Source organism: Panthera leo, chromosome C1, assembly GCF_018350215.1.
Source record: "Panthera leo isolate Ple1 chromosome C1, P.leo_Ple1_pat1.1, whole genome shotgun sequence".
NCBI classification, from domain to species: Eukaryota; Metazoa; Chordata; class Mammalia; order Carnivora; family Felidae; genus Panthera; species Panthera leo.
In genome coordinates, this window is record NC_056686.1 from 181,581,924 (window position 1) to 181,609,045 (window position 27,122).

Here is a 27,122-nt window from a genome sequence, read left to right on the forward strand (position 1 = left end):
TGTCTTGGTTAGTAGTCTATTCCCAGTCCAGACTGTACCAGGCAAGTCACAGGCATTTAATACATACTGGTTGAGTGAATGCATAAAGGGCAAACAAATAAAGGAAAACTTGAGCTATCTGACTTCAAGTCTAAAGCTCTTCCCACCACAGCATGATATTGTCTTACAGTATCAATTCTAAATGTGAGCCCATTCTTCCTTGTGTAAAAGCCCCTACCATCTCCTAAAATTGTCCCATACATGAATTTAGGTTCATGTAACCTAGCTTCTGCCTCCCTTGCCAGGTTCAAACCTGACTTTCAGTAGTGTCCTATGCCCTTAACACACCAGCAATGCCAAACTGCTATACTTCTGTACTAGTTCTGGTACTTCCATAATGATTATCAACACTGCTCTACAACTCCAGGAACCTCTGCTTTGCAAATGCTGCTCCTTCTACCAAAAGTGCTCTGGCCCATCTCATTTCTAGGGTAAGTTCCTGTTCAGTTGTTAAAACATATCTCAAATGCAAACCCACTCATCACCCTTCCATGTGCCTTGCCCTGAGTGAATCACTCACTCTAGCAGGGAGACTTCTGCAGCCTTCCACTATGGCACTTGTAACTCTGCTCATTGCATGGGGATGTGTTTCCAAGTATGGGACTCCTGGGTCCACAGTTGCTGTCATCTTTGTATCTCTAGGACTTGGTATAGTGCCCAACACGTAACAGGGAATCAACAAACTACTGCTAAATTGAATGCACGGTAAATCTAATCCCTCTTGCATGAAACCTGAGAACAGCTGGCATGCTATGCATTGCTCACCCCTGTCCCAAGTCCTCTTTGCTCCAAGCTAAACCTGTAAACCAGGAGGTAATAATCAGTGAGCCAGACAGATGCTTATACTTGTAAAGCAAAGCTAATGAAATAAGACAGAAATACATTAACATCAGTATATATGAACACACTGATGACCTCACCCACCTCACCTCTGGACCATAGTCCTGGTGATCGAACTATGCTGACTTCTACCCAGCCCTGTAATCTCTGGTTTTCCTATGGTGTATAATCTGTTGTGTTAAATTCCATGTGTTCTTCTTCTTCCATTCCCTTAAATGAGCATCCATGCCTACTTTCCTCTTATTGTTCACTAATTCTTTTCTATCTATTTTCCACCAAATCTTGCCTACTCTCTACCTGTGGTTCCTCTCATGTCGGATGGTTCTTCTCTATTTCCTCACCTCCTAGTCCAGGCTCTTATCAACTCATGCCATGATGAAGGTATTACAGTTGACCCCTGAACAACTTGGGTCTGAACTATGTGAGTCCACTTAGATGTGGATTTTTTACAACACTCTTAAGATTTTTTAAATAGCATTTGCTGTTCTCTACCTTACTTTATTGGAAGAATACAGTAAATAATATACATTTGAAATGTGTTATTAATGGACTGGTTTATTTTATCAGTAAGGCTTCTGGTCAAAAATAGCTATTAGTAAAGTTTTTGGGGAGTCAAAACACAGATTTTCAACTGTGTGTGGGGTTGACAACTCTAACCCCTGTGTTGTTCAAGGGTCAACTGGATATCCAGCTGGACTTCTACGGCCCAGCTTCTACTGTTCCCCTCATTCTAAATCACTCCATGTGCAGCTAGGAAAACCTTCCTCTAATTACTATCTTCCCTCAGCCCTCTGAGATGTGTGACATAATGCCCCTTTTCCCACCATGTTACACCTAAACACCTGGCAGAGATAAAGAGCTACCTAGTCAAATTTAGAGCTATTTATTGCTACACTAGCACCATGATCCAAAATAATTAACAACTTGGCCAAACCAAAGCCTTAAAAGTATTTCTGGCTTCTTCCCTTTTTGCATCTCTGACAACCAATTCCTCACCACATCATAGTGATTCTACCTTCAGAATGTTTTTCAAATCCATGCACTTCTCTCCAGTTCCATGCCAAGCCCAAGGCTCCAGTCATCATTGTCTTTTCCCTGGACCAGGAAAGAGCCTTCATTCTCATCATCCTGCTTTCACTCTTGTCTTTCAGAGTTACAGTTTCCACATTGGGCGTGTCAGTTTAAGTGCATGATGGCTCCCCATGATCTCAGAATGATCCACGATCTGGATCTTGCTAACTTTCTGACTTAATATCACACTATTCCCCATTTCTATCATGACACAGCAGCCCTGTACAGTCTGCTCACTTTTCTGGTGTCCCTGCGCTCACTGCTTCAATTGCTTGAAATGAGCTTCCCCTGGCTTTTCCCATGACTGATGGTTTCTCATCTTTCAGCTCTTAACTCAAAACTAGTTCTTCTGAGAGGCATTTTGCAGCCATCTTCCTAAAGTTGCTCTTACTCTCTGTCCACCCTGGGGAAAGAACTTTACTTTATTCCCCAGCGTCTGCAGCACCTGCCATAATTTCTAGCATAGATCATGTTTTCAGTAATATTTATGTATTTTATAATAAGTAAATTTTATAATAAATTATTTATTTATTTATTTCAGTAATATTTATTACTGAAAGAATTCAGTATGCATATAAGACACATTTTTTACTTCCATCTTTGTTCATGCATATCTTCCACCTAGAAGGTCATTCTACACGATTTTTACCAACTAATATCCATTATTTATTCTGTGATACAAGATTCACATCACAAAGAAATCCTTTCTAACCAACCAATTTCTAACCAAAATGCTTTCCTATTCACATTCTAATTTTTATTCTACACACACACACACACACACACACAGTTTTGGCTTAATTTATATAGTATTTTCAAACCCTTCTCTTTTTTCTAGAAGTGTTTTAGACAAATATCATGCTGCATGACCAAAAAATAAGTGTGCAACATTTTCACTGTCACCCTATATATTCTAGTTTCTTTAGGAGGTCAATGCTTTTTTTTTAAGTTTTTTTAATGTTTAGTTATTTTTGAGAGAGAGAGAGAGAGCGCACATGTGCAAAGGAGGGGCAGAGAGAGAGAGAAACACAGAATCCAGAGCATTCCAGGCTCTAAGCTGTCAGCACAGAGCCCAATGCGGGGCTCGAACCCACAAACTGTGAGATCACGACCTGAGCCGAAGTCGGACGCTTCACTGACTGAGCCACCCAGGCACCCCTAATGTTTTTTGAGCAAAATAAAAACTTTCTAACCCAGGTTTAACTCCAAAATAATTGTGGGCAGAATTAGAGAGACTGGTTGTCCTGAAAAATTAAACAAGGGGATGGTATGTATGTGAGGGGTTTCTTGGTTAAGGAATCAAGATCAGGAAAAGCGGTAATTTTGGTTAATACTCAGGGCTTGAGGAAATGAAAGCAAAGAAGCAAAGGAGGGAGTCATAGTGATTTCTCTCTACTTAGAACAATAACTAAAAGACTGAAGGACTAAAGTTTTTTTTTTTAATCTTCTGGTTAACAAAAGATTTATTCTTTTAGCTGATACTAACATTTTTAGGCCCATAGCAAAATCACAGAGGTAGGGTTTCTAAACAATAGACACATGAGTAAAAGGACAAAAATTTAAATCTACTTCATTCTAAACACATCACCATGCCTCCCCCTCTCAAAAATAAAACCCTGAACTTCCATGCAAACTTCTTATATCTTTAAAACATTCCTCTACGCATTGATTTATTTTTCAGATTACAGCAATGTATAAAGTTTATATTTTCTCTTTCAGAGAACATGTATCACAGTCTCAAAGACTGACCTGACCACTGCCTGCTGTCAATACACAGATATTTAGTCACATTTTTGCAGGCAAAATAAGGTGGTCATCAAGAGCATAGACTCTAGAGTTAGTATCTCTGGCATTTTAACCCCAATGATACCACTTAGTAGGTGTATAACTTTAGGAATGTTTTTTTTTGTTTGGGTTTTTTTTTAAAGTATAGTTGACACACAATATTACATTAATTTCAGGTGTGCAACACAGTGATTTACCCACTCTCTATACTATGCTCACCATAAGTATAGCCATCATCTGTTACCATACAATGCTACTATAATACCATTGGCTGTATTTCCTATCTCTAGCTTTTATTCTCATGATTTATTCATCCCATAATGGAAGCCTGTGTCTCGGGAATGTTATTTAACCTCTCTGGGCCTCAGTTTCTTTATCTGGAAAAATGAGAGTTTTATCAAACTCATAGGTTTCTTTGGACCAAACGGGTTAAAACATAAATAGTGCTTAATACAGACCTTGGAACACACTTAGTGCTCAGCAAGCATTAGCTCTTGTCATTCTTACCATTATCACATATATGAGGATAATTTCCTTTGGCCAGTGACTTTTTCCATTACAAACTCTTAGGTTTGATACTCACAGGGTTAGAATGCAGCACGGTGAAGAACTCTGGGCTGATGAGGAACTTCACAGGGGGGGACTGTAACAGCAACGTGAGCCTGGATCTGGAGGTAGAGTGGGGCAGGACGTTCTCTCGTCGGAAATCTAGATGGGGCAGACCACAAAGGCTTTTAGGGAAACCTTTCCGTGTACTGGAAACATACTTATTCACTTCCGTCTATGTTTTAAAAGAACCAAAGGATGCCTATATCATTTGCTATTATTTTAATTCTCTGAATACTCTTTTCTTTGATACAAATTCATAGATAAGACCTGACGAAAATAGAATTGAACATTTCTAGCCACTACTAACATTTTAATGCATCCTTAGATGTTCTAAGTGATCAGATTCAATCATTTTCCACTATCCCACAGATCCAGAGATTAAAGTCATTTATATTCTATTTGGTTTTGTGGTTCTTTTCTTAGCACTAACAAAAAGTCAAGGATTAGAAGAGGTCTCTGGTGAATTCTGCCATTTGCATTTGATTACCAGATCTTATTGAAGAACAAAAGTTCACTAAAAGGAAAATCTCGTTTCTTGGAAATCCTTATTATTTGTTTTCTACTTTTGTGAGATTACAAACCAAACCAACCTAGGGGCACCTGTGTGGCTCAGTCGGTTAACTCTTGATTTCGGCTCAATTTATGATCTCACGGATCATGGCATTGAACCCCAAGTAAGGCTCTGCACTGCCAGCATGGAGCCTGCTTGGGATTCTCTCCCTCTCTCTCTCTCTCTCTCTGCCCCTCCACTGCCCATGTTCTCTCTCTTTCAAAATAAATAAACAAACTTTAAAAACAAGCAAACAATTCTAAAGGCTTTTACCTGCACTGGCTGGGTGAAAGTCAGCTTCTTCTCCTGCCCCATCAATAGCATTGGTATTTTCCTCAGGCCTCTCGTTAGTCATGGTTCTGCGAATACTCTGGTATCTGAAATCATGAGACTACCATCACATCACGGCAGCCTCTAAAAGAAGGCTCAACCATTCCCCCAGAGCCCAGAAGGCATCACTATCTTCTCAGCCTCAGGCCTACCTCCCCAAACCTCCATTCCCTGACCTTCTGGGCCATCTGTTGTTTAAAAGTAAATTACAATGCATTGAATTTCTTCTGTCTGTTGTTTGTGGAACATTTTCCTAACAAAATAATAAAACTTAAAAAAAAATTGTGGCCCTTAACCAAAGAAAACTAAATTCTTATATTGTTAAAGAAAAGAACTTTTTATACTTCATAGCAATTAGTTCTCAAAAAAAAGAACAACATTTAAAAAGCTTAATAATAAAGAAGCATGATGAATGGAGATTCTAGATATTTAGAAAGATATTTGGCTTCAATTATATATGTATATGCTCTGTTTTGCTAAAAATTAATGCCTTGGGATGATTAAAAGCATCATCATTACTTTCTTTTCTACAAGAAAACAAGTGGTATATGCATATAGTTATTATTTTTTTAACCAAGATAAATTCAAGAAAGTCTCTAAATCAAAAGAGGTACCAGCTACATCTTAATGACAGGGCACGCAAAGATGAAAGAGAGACAACCATGTTTTCTACTTGGGCCCACGTAAAAATAAGCCCAACCACCCACTAACAGTCATAGTGAAAACGTGCATCCTCACCGCCGGTTCAGCTGCTCCATTTGCTGTATGGAGTTTGATCTTTGCAGCACCTGAGGGGCGGGAGGAGCTGTTGGTCGCTGCCACGTGGTGGTTCTGTTTACGTGATCCACGTAGAAGATCCTGCCGTGGCTGTCAATGCGTGCTTCCCAATCTAAATAGCAGGAATGCACCAAGGCTGGTTAGAAGAGGACCTGAGGCCATTAACGTGGGTCATTAATTTCAGCATGTGTTTTCCCTGACATGCTATAAATTGGGGCTAATAACATATACCTCACTGTATAATCAGGCACTTCCCCCAGTCCACTTCATGATCTGTTGTGATCAGTTAGTAAACATACTGTTTGTGTGTGTGTGTGGGGGGGGGGGGGTGTAATACCAACCCTTTAAAGAGTTTCTGAATGTAGAGAATCCTTCCAGATCTGCCCACAATGCTCATCTTCATGTATAACTGCCAGTATTTTAAAAATACAAGTAGGGGGCAGGCCCAGTTGGTTAAGCATCCAACTCTTGATTTTGGCTCAGGTCATGATCTCCCAGTCATGAGATCGTAGTGCTCTGTGCTGACAACATGGAGCCTGCTTGGGATTCTCTCTCTCCCTTTCTCTATACCCCTTCCCTGCTAGCACATTCGTGCTCTCTCTCTCTCTCTCTCTCTCTCTCTCTCTCAAAAATAAATAAATAAACCTTTAAAAAATAAGTAAAAATAAAAATACAAGTAGTTGGTCTACTGCAAAGACTTCAGGTATTTGCATCGAAATTGGTATTGACGATCATTTTCACCAAAAATGGATTTCCTTTTTTTTTCCAGCGTAGATGAAAGAATCATAGCTAGAACCTTCCAAGTGCATATTTACATAAAATTTTGGTACATGTAGTCTTCAAAAGAAAATAATGCTAGCCCAGGCATCAAATAGCATCATTACCTACAAGTTCCCATTTGCGTTTTCCCAAAGATGAATACATTTTCAGAGCAGGGTAATTACTTGCCTCCAACCTCAAATAAATACAATGTTTTAAAACATTATTTAATTTTCTGTTTAAGCAATCTCATTGATTGTGTTCATCTTTGTAAACAAATACCTAAGTGCATGTTACACAAAAACAGAGAAAGCAGAGCCAGACATACCTCCTCTGTGGCTCTCTAAAAGGCCATTCTATTAAAATACACAAAGCATGAGCTGATCTTTTCAAAAGGCACAAGTCTGAAATGGATTGTAGTTGGAAAGTGCGATTTTATATAGCAGTATGTGAAAACAGCAGAAATCTATTCTTTAACCAGCAAAGTTCTTTACACATTTCCATTTCTGCGTAAAATATTTTTTGAAATTAATATGCAACTTTTTCCTTAGCAGCTCAATTATTTCAAAACTCCCCATGTCATCACATAGCTTATCAACAGATACCATGGGTCTAATCCTGGAGACTAGTAGGAAGGCATGCCTGCTCCTGACTCCTCCGGTATTTACTCTGGAGGTGAACAGAGTGAGGATTCCAACAAAGTTCTCAGGGTTGGAAAGACCTGAATGCCAGCACCAGACAATCACTGCGGGCTGCCTCAGTGGGAGGTGGAAAGATCTGTTCTTGTTGTTCCTAGCACGTGGTAATTTATAACAAATGGCAGGAGAAAGAAAAATTGCGCTGAGAAAAAGCACCAGAGAGACAAACAAATTTAGTGCCACTCATGCTCCAAGGTAACGCAGACTCACAACGAACCAGCCGGCCAAATCTGAATTCTTTGGCCCCAGCTGCAATCCCATCAATAGGACATTTCAAAATGACCTCATGATCAGCCTGCCATAAGCTGACAAATGGTTACTACATTAGAGCCTTTTCAGGAATGATTCTCCAAAACCCTTTGATCTATTCCATTGTTTTGCTCTGCTCTTTGCATATTTCCCATCTCAAAGATCTTGAGAAGCAATTATGCCATCTCATTAGAGCCAGGGTAATTCAAGCACATATTCTACGCAAACCAAATGCACAAGAAAACAAATGGCCATTCCTTCTCCCAAAATTGTTTGCAGTTAGCTTTCAATTTTAAAAATGGAGAATCGGTCAATGAGGGATAAAAACAGAACAGAAACCAACTAAAGGAAGTAGAAAGAGAGGTGCTGCCAAACTCCCAAGATAAGCGTATAACTAAAATTTGGCTCTAAATTTTGGTTTTCTGGCAGTTCAGGCAGAAAAGAAAACATTGTTGCATACTTTCCATTTTCTGACAGAAGAAAGTAAAAAAAAATTATCTTCAAACACAGAACTTTTTCCTTGAGCAAACTAGACAAGAATTTACCCCACTGAACGTGGTCTCTATGAGGTCACATGGGCAGCACAGTGGAGGTGGGGTGGGGAATCTCCAAATATATTTACCACCATACCTTGCACACAGCATGAAATGAATGGACGAGTAATTTAAAGAACATGAAACCATAACAAAGAATGGTTCTTGTGTTCGCTTTCCACAAAGTCCAGGAATAACCTTGATGTATTTCAACAAAGATATCTCTGTGTGCAATGAGAAGAATAAGAAAAAGAAGTCCAAACATGTGCTTTCTAAGAACACGGGATGTTGGATGTATATTAAGACTACCCCTACTGGGGTGCCTGAGTGGCTTAGTCAGTGAAGCATCCAACTCTTGATTTTGGCTCTTGATCTCATGGGTTCATGAGATCAAGCCCCGCATCAGTCTCCTCACACTGACAGTGCAGAGACTGCTTGGGATTCTCTCTCTCTTCCTCTCTCTTCACCCTTCCTGCTCATGTTCTCTCTCTCAAAATAAATAAGTAAACTTAAAACATAAAAAAAACCTAATTAATTAAAAAAGACAGACTATCCCTACCAAATGTCATGTCTTAAATGTCTATTTTATTTTGAGAGAGACAGAGAGAGAGAGAGAGCAGGGGAGGGGCAGAGAAAGAGGGGGATAGAGGATCCGAAGCAGGATCTATGCTGACAGCAGAGGGCCTGATACGGGGCTCGAACTCACAAACCACAAGACCATGACCTGAGCCGAAGTTGAACACTTAACCAACTGAGCCACCCAGGCACCCACAAATGTCATAGCTTTAAATTGACGTTGTTACTTAAGTTCCCATAAAGAGTAATGTTGTCTTCCTGATTTCAAATGGACACTTGGCATTGGATTGAGAAAGGATGTTAGGTCTTTGACCTGTTCAGGAAGTACAAAAATCCATTCTTACCCAAGTAGTCAATACCCTACCATCGAGAAAAAGACAGTAGAAGAGCCTCCGTAAAGATGAGCTCTTTATTGTATCTATCAAAGGAGAGAGGTGGGTATGGTTATTTTACATCTTATAAATTTTTATATTGGACCTGGTTTGTTCTGGGTACAAGCAACCATATTAAGAACTCATTGCCCAACATCAAAGTTTTTTTTTCAGAGATCATGATAAAATCAGACAGGCAGGATTAGAAGACTGGGAACTTGGCATTTACTTCCTTGTCTTGCCACAATGTACAATGGGGTATATCATCAGTGCGCCATGAGCCTGAGAACAGTGTACCGAGATGTGTGTATATGTAGTGCACCAAATCGGGAAGAAGGCCTGGGGTTTCTGGCCATGGCTTTGTCACACTTTTGCTACGACACCTTCAACAACTCATTACACCTCTATGAACCACAGTTTCTTTACCTGAAAAATTAGAGGGCAGAATTATACATTGCTAAGGTCTCTTTCAGTTCTAAAATTATAAGAATCTTCAAAACGACACCCATTTTTCTACATTAGGTTCAGTAAGAACCTGTCAACATCTTATGTCTAGGCCAGAATTTGCAAACTAAACTCTAATTAATTTAGCCTTATAAAGCCAGGGGCTTTGGGATGCTGAGTGTTGGGGCTCCAGAACTATCTGCCAACACCATGTTAGCCATTGCAGCCCCCCCGTATTATCTGTTGTGCCTACTGGTCTTCCACGTAAGACTTCATTTTCATAAAGAGCTTCAGTGAAAGAGTTTGAAAACTGTTATCTACAGAAACGTTTCTCAAAGTTTGGGACTCTGACAGCACGTGTCAGAATCACTTTGAGGACCAATATAAATGCAGATTCCCAGGACAAACCTCAGGTCTGTAAAACCAGACTATCTGAAGCTAGGACTCACTTATCTACATTTTTGAGAACCTCCCCAAGTGACTTCTAGACGCACTAAAATTTGAGGAACACGGACATAAATTTCTAAGAATTTAAAGCAGCTAATTTACCAGGTAAACCCATGGAGCTCATGCTAAATTTCTAAGAGGTCATGAAGTGCAGGCTTACAAGAAACTAAACTTCAGCCTAAATATTCTGAACTGGAATCCAGGAGGAAGTGGACTCACAGATGCCCTGTGCCCCCTTTAAATAGGTGCACAATAAGGGGAAGTCAGAGTTAGAAAGTGTGTCAAAGTATATACCAAAGGCTACTGTCGCAGCATTAATCCCTCAGCAGGGCACCAGAGGGAGGTAGAACAAGGAAGGTCTTACACATTTTCAACTTTCATAATCAGCATATGTGGGAAGGAAGCAGGGGTCATCCCTTCGATCCCTCCTCATCTCAAAATGCTTCTTTCTCAGTCCCTTCACACTAGACCTTGGCCCCCAGTGGACTGTCTGTCCAGCTGGCAATGAGGTGAAGAAAGGAACACATCTCAGAGAGCACTGAGATTGGCAAGAAGATCAATGACTAGATAGAATGACATTTCAGGGGACTCGTGAACCACAAGAACCAAGGGGGTGAGAGAATCATGAGTAGGCCTGGAATTAGTTGTAACTGGGTTTAGAAAGATGAAGAACCTGAGGGGCTCAGTCAGTTAAGCATCCGACTCTTGATTTAGGCTCAGGTCATGATCTCACGGTTTGTGGGTTCGAACCCGGCATTGGGTTCTGCGCTGATAGCATGGAGCCTGCTTGGGAATCTCTCTCCCTCTCTCTGCCCCCTTCCCCACTCATGCTTGTGCTCTCTCTCAAAATAAATAAACATTAAAAACAAGAAAGAAAGATGAAGAACCTGAACATTGTGAAGTAAATGTATAAATCAACTATAAGAAATTATAACCACCATGGTATCTCCACCAAATGATGGGATAATGAGGTTATAACGAACTAAAGGTACTTCTGAGGAAAAAATTAAGCTTTGCAATAGATGTTGGACAACGTTTAAAAGATTAGTTTTTCCTTATTTTGACACTCAAGGAGGTAACCGTTTGTACCAAGTACAAAAGCAAGTTAACTTCTCTGTGACTTGAGGGCCAGCATGGAAGGTTCACTTCCCCTTCAGGAGTGGGGGTCAGTAATCGGAAGGGGGCACAAAGAGACTTCTGGGTGCCAGTGACATGGCATCCAGTGCACACATGCCCTCAGTTTGGGAGAATTCAGCAGGGAGAATGTGCTCTTTTCTGTGTGTACACTATGTTTGAACAAAAAGTTTTTATAAATCTCTCAAACAAATGCATATGGTGGGCCTTAATATGGTGGGTCAATTTTTAAAGAAAGTAGCTTTTAGATTAAAAGCATCAATTCTTGGGGTGCCTGGGTGGCTCAGTCAGTTAAGTGTCCAACTTCAGCTCAGGTCATGATCTCACAGTTCGTGAGTTCGAGCCCCGTGTCGGGCCCTGTGCTGCCGGCTTAGAGCCTGCAGCCTGCTTCCGATTCTGTGTCTTCCTCTCTCTCTGCTTCTCCCCCGCTCATGTTCTGTTTCTGTCTCCTTCCAAAATAAATAAAAACATCAAGAAAAAAAATTTTTTTTAAATAAAAAAAACACATCAATTCTCCTCTCATAAAACTAACTTTTAAGCTTTAGAAAATAAGAGCTCCTAGCCTTGAACATAGTAGAAAGTGAGATTAATTATACCTTTCAGAGTCACTGCTGTCTTTTTAAACCTTCATGTCAAAGGATGCTTTAATAATGAAAGTGCACAACCCCAAAGAATGATAAACATTCTCCTGCGTTCTTCCAGACCTGCCCATTGGAAGCCACCACCTAAATAATACACTAATCCTAACAACATGGCAATAATCCTGGGATCCTACAAGAGTCTGACTGTTCATCTGTTAATCCAGACTGTTCATCTTGTATCTAATCCTATTCCTACCCTTTTAGAGGGAAAACACTTACTCGATAGTTCTTTATTGTCCCCAGTGCAGCAAGGGATTAAGTGACAATTATATTGGACCCAGGAGGAAAAATAAAATCGTTTTTCAGAAGGGGCTAAGCAGGCCATTCTTTTTTCTTTCCACTTATGTTAATGCTAAAATGACCAAGATTTGTCTTGCTGATGATGTTCTGGTGGGCTTCAGCCTGAACTGCCTCCAGCTGCCAGCACCATCAATCACCTCAGAAGAAGATAAGCACATTCTTAGTGCTCAGTGCATATTCAGATTTAAGCCAAAGGCTCTCCATACTGCCAAGCTGCCCTTAGGACGCTGTGGGGGCGGGAGGGGGTGGTTCTTAGGACGTTGTAGGGACCATTAGACCATCTGTCAGTCAGAGGTTAGAGTTACCCAGTCCACAAGGTCCTATCGCAGGATCCATGGCCTAAAGCAAGGGTAAGGCTGTGAAAACAACTGGTCGAACATCGTTACAGCTGTGCAGCCTTTGTCAGTCCAAGACAAAGATCGAGTTCCCCGATCCTGAGACAGGAGGAATAAGACTGGAAGAAGCAGCAGAAAAGCCAGGAGAACTGCCGTCCATAAGAAGAGCTCAAAGAGATGTGCAGAGACTAAGTTATAACACTGATGCATAGACCACCACGTGATCAGCTGTAACAGGGAAGCAGTACAGCAAGGGACACCACTGAATCCCCCTAGCTGAGTTTGTAAATCTTCAGAGAGAAGCACAAGTTTGCTGGGTGGTTTCCTCGCCATATGGTAATACATAAGTATTTTTAAGGTGAAAGTAAGCTCAAATAACAACAACAATTAGGAAAATAAAAAATCAATAATGGGGATGAGGGGGGTATCAAAGTCTAAGACACAATGTGTCAGTAGCCGGCCCTACCTGGCTGGGAGGAAGAAAAAGTGCTTCTGAGTCTGATACAGATGCTTAACAGAGCAAACCTGTCTGGGCTATGCTCGTATGGTCACTACAACTGCTTTTCTTACACTTCAGGGGCTCCTAGGTAAGAGTCCTGCTGAGTTCTCGCTCTCAAAATAAATCAGCTAGTCAGTTGATTAGCTGGGGCAAAAAGAGAGAAAATTGAGCACTTTTTGAGCCTTCCTAGGTCTGGCCTCAAAACACTACAATATAATAAAGATTCAGTGAAACCTCCAAAGCCTCTGATTTAAGATGTTGTTTGCACCTGATAGATAACATACCACAATATAAGCCACTACCTTTGCTGCTAAGTAAACTTTTAGAATTTATACTCATCAACCCACACAACAGTCTAATCTTAGATCAGAATATCTAATAGAGAAAGAAGGCTTAAGACTGCCCCAACTTTTACTAGTATGGGATCTTAAACAAGTTACTTAATTTATCTGGGCTTCAGTTTCTCCATCTATAAAATGAAAGAATCATTTTAGCCAATTTCTACCCATTGATCCACTTGACCTACCCCACAAAAATGTAACAAAGAATAAAAATTTAACAACCATGTAAAAGTGCTCTGTAAACTGTAAAGCACCATGCAAGTTTGAAGTATTATAATTAATAGTGTTAAAAGTACAATTCTAAGGGGCACCTGGGTGGCTCAGTCAGTTAAGCATCTGACTCTTGATTTCAGCTCAGGTCATGATCTCACGGTTCGTGAGATTGAGCCCCGTTGGGCTCTGCACTGACATTGCAGAGCCTGCTTGGGATTCTCTCTCCCCTCTCTTTCTCTGACTCTCCCTCTCTCTCTCAAATAAATAAACTTTTTTTTTTTTTTTTTAAATACAACTCTTAGCCTTAAAATAACTCAGCCAGGTCATTTAAGGGATGGACTCATCTGTACACTCCAAGCAGGTGCCCCTTAGCTGAGCCTCCTGGGAGATGCTGCATGAAGGCAGAATGCACATGACAGTGTGGAATATGGAATGCCATAGCTCAAAGTCAGAGGCTGTAGTAGAGTCGCCTGGTTAGGAAAGGAAGGCAGAGAACTGACTAGGTTGGGGATAGACAACTAGCAGGGCAGCCACGTGATTAAATAAACTATTGAAAAGAAGAGACAGACACAGGAGTAGGAGAGGGCAAAACAGTGTGGGGACAGTAATCAGGCATGCTTTGACCGTAATCTGTAACCTCTCCTTGATAATATAAACCCCCGTATTTGCAAGTTGCTTAAGAGGAATTAAAAAGTTTTCTCCTCTGGGGTGCCTGAGTGGCTCCATTGGTTAAACACCCAACTCTTGGTTTCGGCTCAAGTCATGGTCTCACGGGTTCGTTAGTTCGAGCCCAGCATCGGGCTCCTTGGGCTGACAGTGCAAAGCCTGCTTGGGATTCTCTCTCTCTCTCCCTCTCTCTCTGCCCCTCCTTGTACACTCTCTGTCTCAAAATAAATAAATAAACTTAAAAAAAAAAATTTTTTCTCCTCTTCATCAGTCATTCATTAAATTAGATATACTATTAAATTCCTTCTTTGCTGTGGGAGATAACAACCTATTAAAATAAACTGCCAGTTGTTTTTTATTAATCCTAAAATACGTTCTGTGTAATGCAAATATCAGTACTTAAATAAGTGCATTGAAATACCACAAACAGTGGTCATAATTTCAGCGGGAAAGTACCTGTCTTTATTAGTTATAATCTGAAAACCAAAATTATGGTTCAACAAAATTCAGAGCAATTAGATGTGGCCAGGAAGATGCCATTTATCTATACCCTGATGTGATGCAATGCCTCTAAAATTCGAATGACTTACTATCAATCCACATACACATATAAAGAAAGCTCTCCAGAATTCTCTCCTCATGTTCCCAATTCATTTTTTCCTATTATATCGAAGCATCTCCGAGGAATACTTTCCTTTTCTGCCTCTAATCTTTTCTCCAAGGGCAAGCAATAAGGATATTTTTGTTCTCCCATCTGCTTAAAATGATACAATGGTTAATTAATCCCTTGGTCTATTTTTAAAAGTTGCTTAAAATACATACTTCCTATAAGTAACCACCCTCAATTATTGAAATATATGAACAAGGGAAGGAACTGTACGTAACAGAATTTCCAAAGGATCAAGCCAATATTTTGGCCTATTATCATAGTACCATTCAGCTTTTTTGTTAACACTCCTCAAAACAAAGCACTCAGCATTTTAACTCTATAAATGCATACTCCTGCATCTCCACCTTTCTGCCCCACCACTTTTAAAATACTGAAAGCCAAGGGCATCAGCTTCTTGCTATGGTCACATATAAGATGGGAGAGTAGAGAGGGTGAATAAGAAGGAAAAGCAATAAGGCAGAAAGATATATACTCCAGTACGTTCCTACAAGCAGTATTTACTGAGCTTTGTTACTGTTCATCAAAATGCTTGCTCTTACAGAGCAATATCACTTTATAACAGAGTTTAAATTATGTCCAGATTATGACTGGCCATATCACTCTAACCTTTGGATACAGGTTGCATAACTATTTCCCAGAATCCCTCATTCTCAGCCATCCCTCCTTCAAAGTGAAAAATGAAAGTGAAAGAAATAACATTATATTCTATATTTCAAATCCCCAGTAATTGTCACGTGCCAAATAAATGGTAGACCAATTTCTGAAATTATGAATAGTTCCCTGCATATCCCCAAGGAAAAAATCAGAGCCCTGTATTTAATGATTTAAAATGCTGTTAAGTAGAGAGAAGTATATTCCATAGAGTGAGGCTTTGCTAAGAGATTGTACCCATTTGTCTACTAACTGAAAATTCTTGCTGCCATTAGGCATAATTTTAAAAAGTTTCTATTATAAACCCAATTGTCCCAAATATCTGGATCTGTTTCCCCAATTACAATATTTACTCTGTGGGCATTACAGTATTTACTTTTCCCCCAGCTGCCCGCTCGTTCAGCAGAACAGTGCCAGAGAGGAGTCACCAGCTTAGCACTTTCCAGACTACATCTGCTATGTCAAGTGGCAGCCCCAAGGTCCCTTCCTCTCAGGGAGTGGGTTTCCATCTTTTAGGTTCTGTGGAAAGGATCTGCCCGCCATCCTTGCACCCTCTGATCAAGGTGAACCCCTTAGTTCACAGGCGCTCACTTGGGGGAAGAGCCTCGTCCACCCTCTGGTATCGGCTAACATCCTGGCGTACTGAAGGCAGTGATCTCAATGGCTGGTGGCCATTGGCTTGAGAACCTAGGATTAAAGAGAAAAAGGCACTTGGGTATTGTTTTCCTCTTTAGTATCAAAACAGTCTTGTAAAAAAAAAACAAAACCCAACCAAACAAACAAACAAAAACCACCTAACACAAATCTTGGAGCTAGTCTCTTTTCTTTCCTTAGGGTCTCTCATTTTCCATATGAGGACCCAGAAACAAAAGAAGAGAAGAGGAGATGAATGCTTAGGCATAAGAGGGTCTTCTAGAGAAATGTCCCTCTGCATCTATCCCTTCCCTCCCCCACCTTTTTCCACCCTGGCTGGACCCGCTCATGCACTAATGCTTTAGGGTCACATAATGGCCACAAGATAATGAAGGAAACAAAAACACAAATAAAAGGAAAAGAGGAGGAGGAGAAGGGGATAATTTAGGTAGAAAAATAAATTACAGAATAAATAAATCATTCCTATTTCTGACTCTATGCTATTTAGGCATTTGAAATTATCCCCAGCCTTTCTGATACATCTATAATAGAACATTTCAAAGGAAACATTCTACCAAGCCACATTCATTGAGACATAATACAAATTTTATGTGTGAATTGGCATCCTGAGATACTAAAAATAGCCTTTTCTTCAAGTGTCCGAACACATCACCTAACTTAGTTCACTTTTTCCATACTGCAGAAGTCAAAAATATTACACTTGATGCAAAGTACATATGAAGTTCTGTTTTGAAGGTTTTATATAAAGAAGAGTGACTTACGATGTTCCTGCAAACCCCTGCAGATTACACTGATGTGAAAGCTACTCGCCTGTTTGGTTTTGTGTCTACAACCTCAGGTCCCACTGGAGATTCATGATTAAAATCTGAAGATTGCTATTTCACAAGCCTCTTAATTTAAAAAGAGAAGATCCATTAAAAAAAAAAAAAAGCTAAGTGTTGAACCCCAAGGTGAAGAACTCAGAGAACATTTGAGTATAATTTACATCGAGGGACAAAACTTCTCTTTAAGCAGTATGCTTGAGCCAAGAGCCGTACTGTCTTGTACATCCTACCTCCAGTGGCGCCCTCCTCCTGGGCAGTGGCCCCTTCACAAGCCCCGTGGGCATCCCCGGCATCCCCTTCTTCCTGGGGCTGGCTCTCAGCAGCAGCAGCTCCTTCCAAGCTCCCCCTCCGCTGCCAGACCTCCCCGACCTCCTCCTGGTTAGGTAAAGGGGCCGAGTCTGCCCCTGCTCCTTCCTCCTCTCCAGCGGGCACCTGCACCACAGGTAAAGAACTGGGAGTACGTATGGAATCCTGTGACCCTTCAGCGAGGCCACTGCTGCTGGGCTCTGCTGCACAGGCTCCATCTTCCTCCTCCTGAGAAGAAAAGGCTGGGGTTTCGGGAAACCGTGCGCTCTCCAGAGACGAGCACCGCGTGTCCACCGAGGACAGCTGCGTGGTAACGCTCTCATTGCAGGAGCTGTCGGCGCCCTCCAGGTCGCTCTCGCCTTCCGGCCTGGTGCTGGCCTCGCTCACGCTCTCTGTCCTGGCAGGGTCACTGGGCTCTGTTTCAGAGGACACCTGGGAAGGCTCAGACCCCTGATCCAGGGACTCGGTCTCACTGATGGCCCTGCGGCTGCCTCCCGACGTGTCGGAAGTCCCTGTGTCTGCCCCGCTCGTGGGCTGATCCACCTCTTGAGAGCCACACACTTCGGTGCTGCCCTGCTCAGCGCTTGGTTGAGACTCTGGGCCACCTTCACTTTCATCTGGGACTGGGCCCGAGGGTAAGGAGCCCTCTGCAAGCTCGGGAAGATGTTCTGGCTTATCCTCAAAGGAAGCAGCCTCATTTGTGGAGGCTTCCTCAATCTCCACTGGGTTGTCTTCTGGCTTGGTCTGCGATGTCAGGCTCACGTCATCAGCTCTTGACGCTCTGCTGAACATTATTAGCCCTCCTTCCTCCTCCAAGGAAGACGGATATCCCAGGTCTTGCTGGAACTCGTGGTCTTCTTCATCTGAGTCGATATGAAGCATTGCGTTGAGCCTCGTGTCGGTGGGAAAACTACTCCTTAGTTTTGGAGAGGCTCCCATGGACCTCTCCGAGCAGGTAGTCGTGCCTGGCCTGGAATGGCCATTGTGTTCAATAGCATCTAAGTAATCATTGAGCGAATCCTGACGTCCTCGGGGAGGTGAGGTCCTTGAAGAAGTAGAGGTTAATTCCTCTGAGTCTATTTCCAGAGTAGAGCTAGTCCTGAAAGAATGCTTGGGGGTCCCATCAGCAGCACTGTCCTCAGAAACTGGCCCATTAGAGCAAAGCGTGCTGTCATGATGGCCCCCTGGCACGTCCTCCTCGTCAGAAGGGCTTCCTAGGTCTCCATTCACAGTATTGACTCCAAGTATTGTGCCAACAGCTTCTGGAGAAGCATCTGAAGGGGAAAACGGCATTGATGAAAACAAAGTGGTAATAACAAACTTTTAACGTCCTATTCCTTTACCACCAATCAGTTCAACGAATTCAATCATCCCATTAAGGTCTCTTCACGGTATTACTGACTTGCTAAGATTAGCCACTCATGACTAAATGAGTTGGTCACTTTGACACAGGAATTCTATATGTTCACTATTACTAGAAATTCTATAGCCTGGTTTCCAAATGCAGGCATAAACCTAAGAGATATTTTTTGATAAACAAGCTTTCATATCTGCTTGGAAAACTTTGGCAGGAATCATTTAAAAGCTATCTTATTTTCAGAACAGGACACAAATTCAACTCTATTCACATGCAAACTGACAACTGAGTAAGACCGAACAGTTTTTGGTACAGCGATGTACTCATCCAGACATCTCACCTTCATGCACAGAAGATGTAACCTCCACTTTAAACTGGAGGTACCCACTCACGTGGTCAGCAGGAAGCCTTCGGCCAAGGTTGTAGCTGAGCATCTGATCCCTGTAAGAGGAGAAATACACTGGTGTCAGCCTTCACCTCCTTCAGCAGGCCACCCCTAAATCTTACACATTTCTCTTAAAACTTTCAGACTCAAAAGAAAATAAAAGGCTCAAAGGCACGGTATAGATAGTCCAATGTAATACGATTCATTGGCACAAGGGAATACTTATAAACTCCAGGATGAAAAGAACTCTGTAAGCAGAAAATGCAATACAGTATCACATCACTGCTAACAGTGACCAAGAAAAGCATATTTTGAAGGTCATCAAGGAGCTGTGAAAGGTCTACGGTTTTTGGTATTTTTTGACTCAGGTATAAAGGCACAGAGGGCCTGGATCCTTAGCATTTAGCACAATTGGAAGAAATCGATCCTACAAGCACACAACAGGGAAGGACCATCACATAGCGGCACGGAGGGCACCATGCTACTGTACTTGAAGTCAGGAGACAGCGGGGGGAGAAGCGGCTGCCTCTGACAGCCGCTCCAGCTGTGGGAGGCAAGGGGGCTGGAGCGGCTGGCCCTCACACTGGGGGGGCCTGGCTATCAACTGATTCCCAGTGTGCGCTGTGAGTGATGCCAGTAGAGAAGCTAGATGGGCTGCAGTGGTGGCATCTTGCTGCCTCACTAAGAGGCGTACTCGAGGGAACCACACCAGGGCCCCATCTTGTCCCCCCCCCCCCCCCCCCCCCCCCCCCCCCGCTCCAGCTACCAGCCTCCTTAAGGATGGAGGTGTCAAATCTTTTGTAATTCTGCATTTGTTTGATCAAAGTCAAATGCAATTACATCATTACCTTGTAGGAAGCAACTTTCATTCTGAATCTGATGTATTCTTAATTAAGGAAAATAATCAAAGGGATACCAAATCACGCCATCTCTGCTCTCACACTGCCCTCTACTGGCAACTTCAGAAGGAAAACAATGCCTCTACCTAATACCTGCACCACCGTACAGTTTAGAGCCTCTGGTCTGCCATTTGTTATGAATGTATGTAACTATTTTGTTTGTTCGTCTCTACCTTCTTGGCACAATTCCAAATGGATGTCATCCATTTAAAAGAGCACAGGCTACTATAAAACCCCACTTCAGCTGTTAGTCTTTTGACTTCATGAGAATTTCTTAAAACTGTAAGATGATTTCCTTTTCTTCTTTCTTTTGCTTTTCTTCCCTACAAACATTGTCATATTTTCTTTCTCAACTGACACTTTGGTTTCCCACTTTGAGTGCATGATGTGTGCCAGGCACACTCAGCTAAGGGCTGTGCATATACCATCTCTCAGCAACCGCGTGAGGCAGGTGCTGGCTCTGTTTTCTAGAACAGGAAACCAAGGCGTGGGGAGGGTAAGTGACTTGTCCGAGGCCAGACTGGTAATGAACGACAGACCCAGGATGAGATCACAGATTCATCTGACACAGAAGCCCCTGCTCTGTAGTCATCATACTACCATCTCACTTCACATATTCCCAGTGGTTCTAGGCTGCTTTCAGGAGCATGCATTTTAATGACATAATTTACTCATGGTTCATCGAAACGTGCCTGCTTTTATAATGCTTTTCCTGCTTCAACTGGTATTTACAAAAAATTCTGCAAAGGGATACACAGGCATTTCTTACTACTAGACATGGTTACGTTACTTTTACATTAGAGTGTTCAAATAACGTTATATAATGATTGTAATCTGCATAATAGCAGGGGCATCTCTTTCTTTCTCTTACCACTGACTTCCCAGTATTTAGATAGCACCTAACACACAGAGGTTCTTGATCTTTGCCCACTGATGCATGAATCTAGCAGCACATTACACAGACCTGCCTTTAACACTGTGGTTCCTCGCCCATCTCTTTGGGCATTAAGTCCTGGCAAAAATAAAATCTTCATTTCTTTGTTAAAAATAAATTGACCCTCCTCTTCTCCTCCTCAGCCAGTAAAATTAAGGTATTGAGGTTGATGATGAAGATTTATAAAAGTGATGGATTTTAGCGAGGAAATAAGTGTTTAGTAGGAATTGTAAGAAAAGAACTGCATCCATCTGTTTTGCTCACTGACATATCCCCGATACCAAACACAGTGCTTAACATTTAGAAGACACTAAATATGCATACACACATATTTGTTGAATAAATTAATTAACAAATGAGACTCTTTACTTGGAAAGAAGGATTTTAACAAGCGTTAGTACTGTTTATTTACCAAACTGGCAAGATAACTCAATTCAACTATTCAACCTATAAATACAGGAAATCTTCCCTCCTGGGAGATTCCGAGTCAAGGGTTTCGTCCCTTGCTGAGTGCCTGTCGGAAGAGTCACCTGCCTTCTCGTTCTTACCCAGTCTTACCTGACTCATCCTGTCTCTTCCTGTGATATACTGTTGTGAGCAATATATTATATATCATTATGATACATAATTGCAAAGAATAAGTGCCAAAGTACTCTCACTACTTGAGACATTCTCTTTCTAATGTAATCAGAGGGGTTGACAAAGCATGGGAAAGTGATCTGCATTTTGGACAAACGCAGGCCACCCTGTAAAATGTTACATTCAAACAAATGCCTTCAAAATAGGCACTTAGTAAGGATTCTATCTCATTCTACAAACCACATTCTGTAAAACCTCAACTACCTCAGAGGATTGCAATCTACCAAACATATAAGTAATGAGAACCCAGCACTTTTCAAGATGAATTAATCACTTGATGGAAGGCAATCATCAGATCAGGAATACACATTTAGGTGTTAATAGCTGATATACTAGTATGTAGTGTCATTCTTATCTAATAAAGCAAATCCCCAAGTATCTGTATCAGGCAATGCTTTAAATATACTTATACAGAAACATTTCTTAATTCCAATATTTTACAAATTCATGCTGGACTTCCTTCCAGTGCACATAAATTCATGACTGGCAGTTCTCTAAGTGTCCAGTTGTTTAAAAGCTGAAATGAAAAGCCAACAAGTCAACAACAGTTTCATGTACTGAAAAGGTTTTATTTTGCCTTGATCATTCTTACTGGTGTACATAAATTCATACTTTTAGCAAGCGTGAGATATAAATTATAATTATATACATTAAATGACAGATATACTGTATTTACCCTAGTTAATTCTGACTGTCTAAAATCTTTCACTTTCTAGAAATCCTAAAAATAACTTTTAAAAAACTTCTTCAAGTATACTATCTCTACCAGAAGCAATAATTGTGATTTCCTAGCTTTTATCAGATAAATCAGGCTGCTAAGATTTCAGTGTAATATTTCTACTTCATGTGTCCTGGCTCAACCACACATTTCATGGTCTCTGACAGCCAGAGAATTACAATCCATTAGAATCTCTTAGTTTCAGATTTTGAAGGGGCCTTTGAGATCCACTGATCGCAACACTGTATTTTTCAGATGAGGAAACTAATGCCCAAGTAAATTATGACTTGCCGAAACAGAACAGTTCATTTGTTACAGAGTGAATGTGAATGACCAGCCTTCCTTAGTTAGCTGGAATAATATCACACTGCTGCCCGTCCTTAGGGCGCTGCCAGGATCTAGAGAAGACGGATCTGAACTCGCATCCCAGTTCTGCCTCTTGCTTGCTAGCCTCACATTCCTCATCTCTGAAATGGGTGTAATCACATTATTTACCTCCCAGAGCTGTTGAGAAGATTACGGGGACTGATGCGAGGAATGAGGAACGTCTTTAACCCCTGACACAGAATAAGCTCTCGGCATCTTCTTATGCTGTTTACTTTTATTTTTTACTTCTGCTGCTACTACTTATAGTCTGCTGCTGCTGCTACTGTTACTGCCACTACCATTTGTTCATGTTCTGACAGTGAAAAAGATACAAAACAAGATGCCCCATCACCACTACCACTGTTACTGTTGCGGTATGTTCACAATGTTGCCTACGATGAAAAAGATACAAGAAAAGTACCCTGAGTGCTACCTCGGAGCAGCAGTGTTATTGAGTTTGTTGGAAACTGCCAAGCAAAAATATACCTACCATTTATGATAAGCGATGTTATGATTTCTTAACTACTTTATTCACAGTTTACAAAAAGCTCATAGAAAGAAAACAGACATGAAATCACATTTTTAAATTCTCTCAGTGAGTAAACTTTAGTTGCCTGAGTGAATGTGCAGGTAGGAGCTCTACTATAATATCTCCCGTGAGTCAAGGTCTTGTTTTAAATGGCCCTGAAATAAGGTGGTTTTGTTTTTCAGGAATAACGAGTTGTCTGGATGGGATTAATTAGGATAAGGGAGCTGTCGACCTGACGCTGGAATCCGGCTCTGGGGAGAAACTTTTACTGCAAGATTTCAATATCCTCAAAAACAATTGAGTACTATGACATCTGACACTGACATGCTAATGGTAAGCACATCTTGGAAAAGACAGATACAATAAACAGAAACAAAAAAAAAAAGGTATATAATGAAAACAGAGCCTTTTGTCCCGCACAGTTTAATGAGTATACGAACACTTTAATTTTAAAGGAATTACCTTACCACTTCTTATCACTAAGATAAGTCCTAGGACTACAAAGTTTCATTTCTGTCGCCTCTATGCAAACTAATCTCAACAAGATCCCTCCAAGTGGGGGCTGATTACCCAATGGCTTGCCGCTCCAGCAACCTCTGGACTGGAATGGTTAGTTTCCCCAGAAAACGCTTGATGATTGGACGGCTCTTGGCAAATTTGTCTTTAATTTCAATTTCCAAGACATCAGTAAGAAGCGCAAAAAAGGAATATTTCTGAAAATAAAAACAGATAACGTGGTGATTCAAAAGGAAGACAAATACGAAATTATATCATTTTATTATTACTTAGAAAATGGGATCTCTCAAATCCTAATGACACCCAGAGTCCACATTGCTAGAAATATCTACAACCAGTGTCATTCTGAGTGAATGATCAGCATTCACAGTGATTACAAGGCCTCAGTTAAGGACCTGTCACAAAAGAAGCTTAGGATCCTGGTTCAACAGTTTTAGGAGACGTTAGCAAATATTAAACTGCACAATACAATTTTAGCACTTACTATATTTATTGTATCTCAATTCTTTGAAATTTAATATCCTGTTATTGGACAGTTTCACATTAACCACTGTAGTTGATTAACAGCAATTTTAATTCTTAATCCCATGGTATTTTGAAATTATACAGCATAGGTTAAAATATCTTTCACTTAGTGGCTAAAGTAGGAACATCTACAGAATACTGTGGTTTCTCTTGACAAATATGAAAATAAAACGATGCTTAAAGAGAAATTACTTAATTTAAAAGGCACACAGGGTCATTTCTTTTGAGACAGAAAAATAAAAATATGAAGCTAACATAAGTTTTGTTGTTTTGCTTAGCAATACCATTGGAGAAAATCAGACTGGTTATTAATAAGAATCTAAAATAAATATAAAGAGCTTTATTCGTTTACAAAGACTTTCACATACATTACCTACATGTTATCTTTAGAAAGATAACATTTTCTTTTTCTTAATGTTTGTTTGTTTGTTTGTTTGTTTGTTTTGGGAGAGAGAGAGAGAGAGAGCATGGCAAGAGGGAAGGGGCAGAGGGAGAGAGGGAGAGGGAGAATCCCAGGCAGGGATCTATGCAGGCCTCGATCTCACAAACTGTGAGATCATGACCTGACCTGAAATCAAGAGACGCTTAATCAACTGTGTCACCCAGGTGCCTCAGATAAATTTTTCTTCTTAAGGACGAGGATCTCCGGATAAGTGATGAAGCCGGGAATCTAACCAGAATCATTTCATCCCATTCCTCATATTATCTATTCAACCACAGTGATGTGAAAGGTTCCAGCCAGCTTTATACTTAGGCACTACTAAGTTTATCTAGTCATAACAATTGAAGTTCCCCAAAGGGCCATGTCATCTAGTAATTTGCTTCATGGAAAAAGCACTTGCTTAGAATAAGAGCAAAGTTTAAGCACTGCTTCTGCCTCTGAACAGCTAAGTTACATAAACACTTCAAGCTTCAGTTTCTTAACCATCAAAATGGATGGATGATGATCTCATCCCTTATGCGACCTTATTATGCACACAAAATTTAAGAATTTTGTAAATATAAAATGTTAGGAAAAGGAAGTTATTGCCAATATCATTACCAAATCCACTATGTGCCTTCTAAAGCTCATAGTGAGATACATGCTATGTCTTCTAGGCTTCTACATATGTTAAATTAAGTCGTGTGCCTTTAAGAATTTTTTACTATGTGGAGATCATAAGCAGTTTTTTTAAACCAGGTGTAAGAAAACACGCAATATTTAATCCATTTAAGTAACCATAAGAACTTCTCAGGAGAAACATCTTGCTGTGCTGGCAAGTCTCAAAGAGCAGTACCTTTTTTCCAACTGGTTTTAGATCCCCGAATCATCTCCCTCCCCATGGAAATATTTCTACAAAGTTAGAACATATTGTCATTAAACACTAGGGAATGATCTGATTAACTATGCAACTCCTACGCCAATAAAGGTTTACCTAGAAACACTCTAACACCAGTATGTGAAACATGTCTTAGATCTCTGAGAAATGGTGGCAGAGTTCATGCTTTGCTCATTAGATGAGAAACAATATCTCTGTTCACTCCTTGATTTTCCCTAGTTCTAATGAGAAAACGCTTTGCTTGATTTCACTGATGTGGTGCGCTAAGATGACTGGTAGCATAATGTGGCTGGAAGGAATGTCAAAGTATCTATCACCAAAGTATAGATACCAAAGTATCTATCACCAACACATCAACGATCTGGCTTCCCTTGGGATGACAACTACCTTGAACGGCTTAATTAACCAAAATCTACAAATCCAAAAAACATTTGCCAAAGCCCATAGGGAGAGAAATTCCTCTAATCTGTACTGAATACATAACTAGAACAAAATATAGAAAACTTGGGGGGGGGGCTTTACAAGTTTTTATTTTAATTCCAGTTAGTTAACATACAGTGTTACATTAGTTTTGGGTGTAAAAACATAAAAATTTTAAATAAAAACAGGATCAGTGTTACTGACTTTTCCTTCTGCTTCAGGCTCGAATATGGCTCTGCAAGTCAATGTTATTGAACCTGTCCTTACTTAAAATTTTAATATCTGTTCATCATGAATTTTTTGCACTGATTTTCATTTTTTAAAATATTTCACTACAATCTTAATTTTGATTATTGAGTCTTCTGGCTCCCTTCAGTCATGCACCCGAGATCAAGGACCTCACCTGCTTTGCCCTATTCCTGGCCCTGGCTACAAGGGACTGTCTCATTCTCCTCCTACACTCTTCCTAACAGAATCCCGAGATATCTTAGCCATCTTGCCCATGCTCATCATAAACAGCTCAACAGTACACATAAGAGAGATGAACTTGGCCAAATTCCTGTCAAGTAGAAGATCCCTGAGGATCATCTTACCTCTCGGTGCCAAATTGGATTAGTGGTGTTACTGATGATAGTAGACCTTCTCTCCTGCCCATGGTGGGCACAGGTGGGGAAACTGCTCTTCTTCCCTGGCTGAATGGACATCTTAAGATAAGGATCAGGATTGAAGAACATCCCTTTCTTTAGCCCAACTGCTCTAAGATCTTGAAAGAAAGAGAGGGGGAGGGAGGGAGAGAAAGGGAGAGGGGGGTAAACAACAGTAAAACAATAACAAAGTTATTCACACTATGATCGCTGAGATAAGTAAGGACAAGTGAGTTATGAATAATTCCAGCAGAGGGGGAGTCTCTTGACAGGCTGAATAAATGAAGCCAAACATTTACCATCACCTCATGTCCCTAAACTGACTTCCTGGGAACCATTTTGATTCTAACGTGCGTCTTCACCACCATTTTGCTATGTGGTTTGGCAACCAGCATTTCACACAGTATCTTGAGAGAAATTCTTAGGAAACAGTTTATTTAAAAAAAAAAGAATGTTAATATGTTCTTTCATGAGAGAAAAATTAAATCTCTTCTACATACATATAATGAAATTACAGACCTATGTTTAATTGGGGGTGAAACTTCAGAGCACACATTCA

At 40.7% G+C, this 27,122-nt stretch overlaps 1 protein-coding gene across 8 annotated transcripts in view; it reads right to left on the bottom strand.

Moving 5' to 3' along the window:
- Positions 1 to 27,122, bottom strand: part of HECW2 (HECT, C2 and WW domain containing E3 ubiquitin protein ligase 2) — a 321,128-nt gene that overhangs the window by 103,162 nt on the left and 190,844 nt on the right. For all 8 annotated transcript variants that reach the window (XM_042949536.1, XM_042949537.1, XM_042949535.1 and 5 more), the window contains 8 exons: positions 26,513 to 26,682; positions 23,710 to 23,852; positions 19,010 to 19,110; positions 17,237 to 18,586; positions 16,120 to 16,215; positions 5,963 to 6,113; positions 5,168 to 5,271; positions 4,319 to 4,443 (listed from right to left, as the gene is read on the bottom strand). In XM_042949536.1, coding sequence (XP_042805470.1) covers positions 4,319 to 4,443; positions 5,168 to 5,271; positions 5,963 to 6,113; positions 16,120 to 16,215; positions 17,237 to 18,586; positions 19,010 to 19,110; positions 23,710 to 23,852; positions 26,513 to 26,682 — 2,240 coding nt within the window. The remainder of the gene's footprint in view (positions 1 to 4,318; positions 4,444 to 5,167; positions 5,272 to 5,962; positions 6,114 to 16,119; positions 16,216 to 17,236; positions 18,587 to 19,009; positions 19,111 to 23,709; positions 23,853 to 26,512; positions 26,683 to 27,122) is intronic.